The 8997-nt window shown below is 37.3% G+C and overlaps 1 protein-coding gene across 1 annotated transcript; it reads left to right on the top strand.

Moving 5' to 3' along the window:
• Positions 1-567: 567 nt before the first annotated feature.
• Positions 568-7655, top strand: PUS1 (pseudouridine synthase 1). Its single transcript, XM_075217168.1, has 6 exons — positions 568-655; positions 1605-1835; positions 2608-2745; positions 3775-3877; positions 5082-5773; positions 6962-7655. The coding sequence occupies exons 2-6, from the start codon at positions 1626-1628 to the stop codon at positions 7010-7012; spliced, it is 1194 nt and encodes a 397-aa protein (XP_075073269.1). The 5' UTR covers positions 568-655; positions 1605-1625; the 3' UTR covers positions 7013-7655.
• The last annotated feature ends 1342 nt before the right edge of the window (positions 7656-8997 follow it).

Genomic DNA, 8997 nt, shown 5'->3' with positions numbered 1-8997 from the left:
CCATTGTGAAGGGATCATTAGAAAATAGACTGGAAATTAATGTTAATGCTATAAATAGTAATATAGGAGCAAAAGAGCTCAAAATGACATTATTTTACCTATTTTTCACAATTTTCAATTAAATCCAGATCCAAAACCAAAACCTTTTGCGAAAGTTCAACAAAATAAGTACCAAAGACGAAACATGAAGTTGGGTTACGACCGACGGCGGTTTTTGAAACCGAAACATGAGGATCAGCGCACATCTATTTTAAATAATACTCTTTAATATATATTATTGAATAAAGCCTAGAGAGCATTGCACCTAGTGTGCAGAAAACAAGGAATTGTATCATCAAATATCTAGAAATATATGAAATACAGACACATTTGGCAACTATGCAAAAATGTAATCACAGTGTGTTTTTTTATAGGACTTTCAATGTTCCCACAAAGGAAAATACACTACACAGAGCCCGGTTACTCATGGAAATAGTGATAATGAAGGCGTTACCACAATCCGAGCCTCTGTGGATTGTCGACCATGCCCACCTACGTCACTTTGTACTTTCGCTATTGCCAGCGGTTTGTCCCTCAGCAGCACCCGTAGATCTCAGGGTTGGAATGTACCTGTCTGTCCCACGTGTTGAAGCCGGATGCTGAGCACAAGCTGGAGGTGAGTAGAATTCTCACCCAATGGTTAAAGCTGCGCTGCAGGTCTCTGTCATGTCACATCCCTGCTGTGTATAGACAGGGAATGGCGTGTAATGTACAGATATGCACGTTATATCCCAGTCCTGTGTACAGCCCAGTAAACGGAGGCACGTGTTGTGCTCACTGCATGTCCTCTATGTTACACAAGCTGGTTCTGATCATCCACCTCCATGTTTGGACCCCTCAGTGTTTGCAGAGAACACTAACCTTTAAGAAAGTGACCTATTTCACACTCACACGTAAAGGCTGCGGTTGCATTCGTTCGGATGATGCAAGTAGCTTAAGATGGAGAACTCTTATTTTAAGCCACGTACATAAACGGCGAATTATCTTTTGTGTCATTATCCAGTCACACAAAGGTCAAGACAATAAGATCCCCCAAATAAATTTAATGCACAAGCACCTCTTTGTTTAATTAGCAGAGCATTGTGTGCCATTCTAAAACGTGATTTGTGTCATTTAGTGATGTACCACACTACCCATTGACTGAGCACAATTAAATAGCATTCAAAGATACATGTAAATCCTGATATTTCTGTGAACAACAATGACCTATAATTGTGTGCTATTCTAAAATGTCACTATAGAGGGTATGTTCGCTTGGCACCAAAACATACAAACAAGCAAACCCTTCTATAGCTATTTATCGCCTCTTGCTGCTTTTTTTTTTTTATGTGATGGAGTCTTTCCCCAGCCTTTATAATTTGTCCAATGAGTGACACTATTATGTTTGGTATCTATGGACTATACATACACTTTACTATGCTAGTTAATGACACTTGTATATAAAATTGACATTTGCGAACTACATTTTTTCTTTAATGTTGGCTTTGCATGTATGTTTAAAACTAATGGCTCCTGGCATAACTAATATCCAGGCTTGACATGCGTTCTTGTGTCCTCTATTGCAGTAATCCATCTTTCTTCTGCTCATGGCTGCTCCTGTAAAGGAGGAGCCTCCGCTAAAGGCTAGCAGTGTGGGAGAAATCAGGAAGTTCCAAGAGGAACATGCGATCATAGAGGAAAATGGACATGACGCAAAGAGGTTTAAAGCAGACCAGGAAGAGCAGAACAAGAAACATCCCAAGAGGAAAGTGGTCCTGTTGATGGCATATTCTGGCAAAGGTTACCATGGAATGCAGGTAAATCATTTTAACTATTTACTTAACTATTAGTTTGCTAAGAGGGATGTATTCGGAGGGTCTCTGTCAATGCTCTTTCAGTGATATGTCTCCCTTTTTTGAATCCATAACCTGGGACACCGATGCAACATTAAGTTTTCTAAGATTATTACTGCCAAACACTGCTCCCTTCTGGTTGTCTTATTCCTAACTACTAAATCCTTGTTCACACTAATCCTGTTCATACAGATCTTTCAGGAATCTGACTTATTGTAACATAAGAGCCCTTTCACACATACAGCATGAGTATCTAGCCCAAACTCCGTTTTTGTAAGTGAAGAACCTGTAACAAGAATATTTAAAGCAATATGTGCATTTTTTTTTTCCCCCCAGATCAGCAAGTATTGAAACCCCACGTATACAAGGATGGATGCTGAAAAACACTCTTTACTGATGGCATTGCATTGGCCGATGTGTATTAGTTATAATGTGGGAATGTTTACCGGTTATAACTAATGAATATATTATTTTACAATATATATTTTCTAAAAACACATGTTTATGCACACATGATAGGGATCAAAATCCTATAAGTTAATATTAAGTTACAAAAAAAAGACTGGGTTTAATGAAAATGCATTGGTGAACATGTGTTTTTGTGTATGTGTGTGTATATGTGTATATATATATATATGTGTATGTGTGTGTGTGTATATATATATATATATATATATATATATATATATATATATATATCAGACTGATGTGTGTAATGTCATCTCTAATCTTGCAGAGAAATGTGGGATCTTCACAGTTTAAAACAATTGAGGATGAACTAGTGCAGGCACTCGTCCTTTCTGGTTGTATTCCAGAGAACCATGCAGACGACATGAAAAAGATGTCCTTTCAGCGTTGTGCACGCACAGATAAGGTGAGTGTTTATATCTAGAAGATTATAACTATTATTTTTAGTATCTTTTTATCTGTTTCAATTAAATAGTAAAACATCACAGCCTTGTACACAAGTCACTGTGGAACTGCATAATTCCTCACACAGCACTCAGAGCTTGGTCTTCTGCGTTAAACATTCCCAACAGCAGAGCTGCACGGAGCAATTTTAATTATTTAATCTACTACAACTATTTTTCTCCCTATCACACCCTCTGTATGGGATACATTCGTATATCTATTGCATTGAGTGTAATATATCATGTATTGATATTACATATCATTGAACATATCCTCATCATCACCATTTATTTATATAGCGCCACTGATTCCGCAGCACTGTCCCTGACCCATTGGAGCTTACAGTCTAAATTCCCTAACATACACAGACACAGACACAGAGAGAGAGACAGAGACTAGTGTCAATCTTTTTTATAGCAGCCAATTAACCTACCAGTATGTTTTTGGAGTGTGGGAGGAAACCGGAGCACCCGGAGGAAACCCACGCAAACACGGGGAGAACATACAAACTCCACACAGATAAGACCATGGTCGGGAATCAAACTCATGACCCCAGTGCTGTGAGGCAGAAGTGCTAACCACTAAGCTACCTACTTCTATATTTTGCATGTTACCTTACCATTGTTTTCCCATGCCTTTGGCTTTCCACGTTTGTTTATATCTATTTTCATCTATAGCCCTATACTTTACAGTGTTCTTCTTTGGTGCAATTGTCCTTTTACATTAGGATATACTGGTTAATTAGTGCAGTAACGTATTTGTACTCTTTTTTTTTTTTCTTTCTGTATAATATTCATGCATTAACATTCCAACCATTTAAAATTATTACAATTTGGGTGCATAATGTTTAATTTATTTTTTTCTCTTTTCTCCTTAACTTTTGTGCCTTGCACTCTTGGACAAGCAAAGAAGTCCCAAATGGGTCTGCTTTCTATGTGTTTTCAGTTGTAATGAGGAATGTGTCAGTAATTTTAAATTGTTTTCTTTTTAGGGTGTTTCAGCTGCAGGACAAGTTGTGTCACTAAAACTATGGCTGATGGACAATACAGTAGACAAAATCAATAGTCACCTCCCCTCCAACATCAGAATATTGGGTAAGGTATACTCTACAGCAGACTCCCCAGTGCACTATACTTTTCCTTTTGACGTTTCATTTGTGTTTTGTTTTTGGGGGGTTTTCACTTAAAAAACAAATGCCATCTTGGACTGGCATTTAAATATCCAAATTGCTAGTTTTGTTTAATGATAGTAACCTATGGATTGTACTTTTATGAAACTTTTGGAGGTCCACTGAACATAAAATAAAAGTTAATTCTATATGAATCAGCTAGTAAAATATACTATTGGATGCAGTGTTCTGCATTTGGATTACTGACAGGCAGTTTACTGTGTGTAGGAGAAGATGTCCTTACAATCAGAACTTTATTTCCAATGTATTCAGTTCACAAACAAGAAGCCCCTCCTCCATGCTAACCTTGTCTCATAAACCACTCCCCTTTCTGAGTTTAGACTCAGGACTGTTGACTGGTATGTGTGTACAAATGTTCATATTACAGAAGTCTGTATAACTGCCCAGGATGTTTGCAGTGAACAAGGCAATCTGGGGGGACGGACACAAGAATATATTGTGGTGGTCTGCAGATGACTGGAATGAATAATTGTTTCAGTCGAGGACAGATATAAAAACTGGTGCAGAGGAATATGTATTGCCCATAGCAATCATTCTGGCATATGCTGCCATTCTGTAAACTGCACTGGAAAAATGGGAGAATCTTGTTGCTATGTTTGTAATTGGAATTTATGTATCAGTCATTTCTTCTCTCAGTGGGTGTTGAAATGTCACTTTCCCACAATTCACATAAATTATGAATAAAGGCCGGTGTGGAACTCAGTAGGAAACCTGATTTTTCAATGTGTTCTAGACATACTACTTCCAAGGTCATGGACCTTGAGAGTGGGTAAGTGAAACTGACCAGTCATTTTTTGAAGGAGTATAAAAAGAGGGGAATGGCTGCTTGTTTAATGAAATTTCGAATAGCAACATTCTAGAAAAAAATTGGGTTTATTCAGCGAGAATCTACTCAATACTTTAATGAGCAATAAATTTGACCAGTTTTGGGGAACTCTCTACTTTAAAATCTTTTCCAAGAAAACATTACAAATTTCACTGATGAATAAAGTTTTCTTTTTTACTGTTTATATTTGGCATGTACAAACTACTAGGATCTTGTACATCATGCCAAAAGTACACATTACTTGATTTTAATTACATCCTTAAATTATCTGATTTCCTTAAAGGTTTGAAGAGAGTTACAGGACGCTTTAACTCCAAGAACTCATGTGATGCTCGCACTTACTGTTACACACTACCTACTTTCTCATTCGCACATAAAGATCGTGAAACGCAGGATGAAAGCTTCCGGCTTAGCCAAGAAACATTAGATAGGGTGAATGAACTGCTTGCCCTTTACAAAGGGACCCACAATTTCCATAATTTCACATCACAGAAAGGGCCCTGGGACCCCAGTGCAAAGCGTTATATCATGGAGATGCACTGCGAGCCACCTTTCCAGCAGGGAGGCCTTGAGCTGGCTGTAATTAAGGTGAAGGGCCAGAGTTTCATGATGCATCAGATACGCAAGATGATTGGGCTAGTTATTGCAGTGGTGAAAGGATATGCTCCTCCATCCATCATGGAGCATAGCTGGGCAGAGCAAAAGGTTGACATACCCAAAACACCTGGCCTGGGTTTGGTACTAGAAAGAGTCCACTTTGAGAAGTACAACCGTCGTTTTGGGAATGATGGCCTCCACGAGTCTTTGGATTGGGCAGAAGAAGAGGAAAAAATCGAGGCCTTTAAGAGAGCCCACATCTATCCTACAATTATCCAAACTGAAATTGAAGAAAAGTCCATGGCAAGCTGGCTTGACACTTTACCCATTCATGACTATGAAGCATCCTCAATGCAACAGAATGTGAATAGCCATAAGGTAAACAATTTGATTTTCTTCTACATTGCTGTATATGCCCATTTTAAAATAATTATTTAAGTCTTGTGCAGTTTGGATGGAATACTTTCATAGTTGAGGGAAAAAAACTGAATTGATATTTGTCAAGATCACAAACTAAATTTACTGTTGAAACAATTTTTACTTGTATTTATATTTAAAATAATGTCCACATTCTCTGTTAGAGCTGCTACAATGCATGATATTAATAGCAGTAGCATTATATATTTGCTTAAAACAAATGAATCCAACCTGTATCCAAAAGTTAACTTGCCGTTCATCTACTGACTAACCAAGGAATTATCATGTTTTTCTGTCTAATGAATTTGTGTATAAAAATAGTTTTCTGAAAGGCAACAGAAACTAAGTAAATTTGTTTGACCTACACATAGTGTTCTCTGGCTAATGTACAGTCATTTCATTGTGTAATAAGATGCTTCTGGGTGCTCATACTAAATATCAGAGTAACATAATGGTACAAATAATTATATTAATTCTAGTGTTACAGCACAAGCAGTACATTTCATCATTTATACCCAATGATATTTATTGTTAGAAATCAACTATTAAGATAATTGGAGCACTTTTCAAAGTAGAATTAATAAATAATCCCACTATTTTCTTCTCAAATATCTTAATTGGCTCAACATCATGTGTCAACCATTTTTCTGCCCCTTTCCCTTATATAGTAAGGTCTAGTGAGCAGCGGCCTCTTCCCTCCTGTTCTCATTACCTATAACGTTTGCTCACCACTCTTCCTCCTAGGGTTCTCTGTCCAATGATTTCACTCCTTCATTGTTTTTGCACCTCTTTCAGTTAACTGCACTCACGCTAATGGGCACAGATTTCAGCCTGCACTGAATATACCCCTTGAACCCCAGTAACTATGTTGGGAGTTGTAATGTTAAATGTTTACTGTATTGTACTGTTATACCATGTACTGTCTTGTCATGTGGCACCCTATAAATAGTGGTTAATATTAATACATTTCTTTTTTTTTTTTCTTCTTTATCAACTTTCTAAATGTTAGTGTTTAATCTGTCCTCATTGTATAAAACTCTTACACCATATTAAAATAAGAATTGCTCGCTATAGTAAATTACAGCTCCCAGCTATGCTTGTAACATCCTAATTCTGTCATTCTGACAATGGAATGTATTCTGTTTACAGGTGGAGGGAACAGCACTTGTGCAGAGTGATGAAGGAGGAGACTCTGACTGAGGGCAGATTGGTCCGTTCTCCTGCTACAAGATTCCTGAGTTTACAGCTGTCTGCCAGAAAGTGCATGACTACTCTGCCGATATAAAGCTTGCTATTGTGATTGGGAACATGGCGTTTTTGTTTTTAACCACCTTTCGTGCGAAATAATGTTCAGGTTTTTTTTAAGAATTTGCATTTTTTTCTCCTACTTTAAAAGATGTTGTAATCAGGTGGACAAGTAGAAGGAATCTGCTATAGCTCTTGCATAACTTCCTAGTATCTTAGACAAGAGTCCACACTTATGGATGTGTATGAGAAGATTTGAAAACGGGCATGGTTCAGCAGTGAGCTATGAAGCAGCCGCCTAGGTTACAGGATATTTTTTCTTTTGCTGTGCCTTTGAGAAAAGGTTTCATTTAAAAAACAAAAAACTACCCAAAAACAATATATTTTATAGACTTGTTGAAATGGACATTTTTGAGACAGTCATTTAAGTAACAGGCTTGTGACATCAGACATTTATGGTAAAACTTTATACTATTGGATTGTAAATCTAAGGGACTAGTTCAGCTGCTAACATATTGTATATACATCATCGGCTGTTGGTGATACATGTAGGACTGTAAGCTCTTATAATAACTAAAAATAAAAACTTTTTTTTTTTTAATAAAGACAATTTTAACTTGTTTTAGACTTTTATACAGATGTATCGCTAAGAATTGCTTAATGATTGTTGTTTTTTTTGTGTGGGTCTACTAGTTGTAGAGAGAAACCCAAAGTTTAAACAATGTCTCCAACAAATGAAGGGAGGAACCAAAGGGTGGAAGACTGTATTAAAGAGAGAAGGGGGCTGTTGGAGGGGGTAGTTGACCAATGTCCATTGTCCAAAAAAGTTAGTTTCAGTGAAGGAAAAAAAAAAAAAAAGTTTGTTCCTTCACCTTTTAGCTCATGGAATTTAGTCAACTTACAGTTGGTTTCTCAAACGGATATCCCCTTTTTCAGTGGAATTGAGACCACATTGGAGATTATGAGGTGCTAGACTACTGTGTTGTCACAATACTTTTTATAAATGATTCATATCTACACTTGTTATGCTCTGTAGCACATAGAAAAGGTTTGAGTTTTTCCCTCTTAGCACTTGTTTACACAAGTGGTTTTCATTAAATATTTTTTTTTACTAGAGCAGTAACATCACACTGAATTTGGAACCTTTTATTTTCATAGTTATTGGGTTCTCTCATCTGCAAATGTGTTTACCAAAAGCAGTGCCACCTCCTGCAGACTAATATTAGCCCTGCTAAATAAATGTATGTTGGATGGGGTCAGTGTGGAGAATAACTTGTTTTATAACTACAGCTTAAGTGTGGTGTTCCAAATTACGGGGGAAAAACTCTGGTGATTCAGATAAGTCCTATATCTGTATTTCTTATTATTTGGTATATGTTCTCAGCAGAAGTCATACCATTTCAGGTGAAGGCAATATAACTTTATTTATTTTTTTTAACAGTTGTACAACTGATGATTGTCCAATAGAAAATAAATGAGGCAAAAGCATTTATTACAGCCTGTGTTCAGTGAGCAAACTTTTTATTTGGGGAATATCTGTAGATAAATGTAGGGATGGTAATACTTGGGGGCTTCCAAGAAAAAAATAAATGGTTGCAGAGTTGGGGTTCCTGCACCTATGTATATTGCTTCATTGTATAAAAATGTCTCCCTCCACATGCTATCCCATACCAATAATTGTACCTCTGGCTGTTGAGGGTGCCTTACAGCACTGGGGTCATGAGTTCAATTCCCAACCATTGCCTTATCTGTGAGGAGTTTGTATGTTCTCCTCGTGTTTGCGTGGGTTTCCTCCGGGTGCTCCGGTTTCCTCCCACACTCCAAAAACATACTAGCAGGTTAATTGGCTGCTATCAAATTGACCCTAGTCTGTGTGTAAATGTGTTAGGGAATTTAGACTGTAAGCCCCAATAGGGCAGGGACTGATGTGAGTAAGTTCT

This window comes from Mixophyes fleayi, chromosome 1 (genome assembly GCF_038048845.1).
Source record: "Mixophyes fleayi isolate aMixFle1 chromosome 1, aMixFle1.hap1, whole genome shotgun sequence".
Taxonomy (NCBI): domain Eukaryota; kingdom Metazoa; phylum Chordata; class Amphibia; order Anura; family Limnodynastidae; genus Mixophyes; species Mixophyes fleayi.
This window is presented reverse-complemented; position numbering and strand designations above follow the sequence as displayed.

Bases quoted from the DNA above. Each gene is read 5' to 3' on its own strand.
- PUS1 (XM_075217168.1), top strand. From the start codon at position 1,626: ATGGCTGCTCCTGTAAAGGAGGAGCCTCCGCTAAAGGCTAGCAGTGTG. The intron at 2,746-3,774 runs GTGAGTGTTTAT...TTTTCTTTTTAG, and splicing joins GTTGTGCACGCACAGATAAG to GGTGTTTCAGCTGCAGGACA. The intron at 5,774-6,961 runs GTAAACAATTTG...TTCTGTTTACAG, and splicing joins AGAATGTGAATAGCCATAAG to GTGGAGGGAACAGCACTTGT.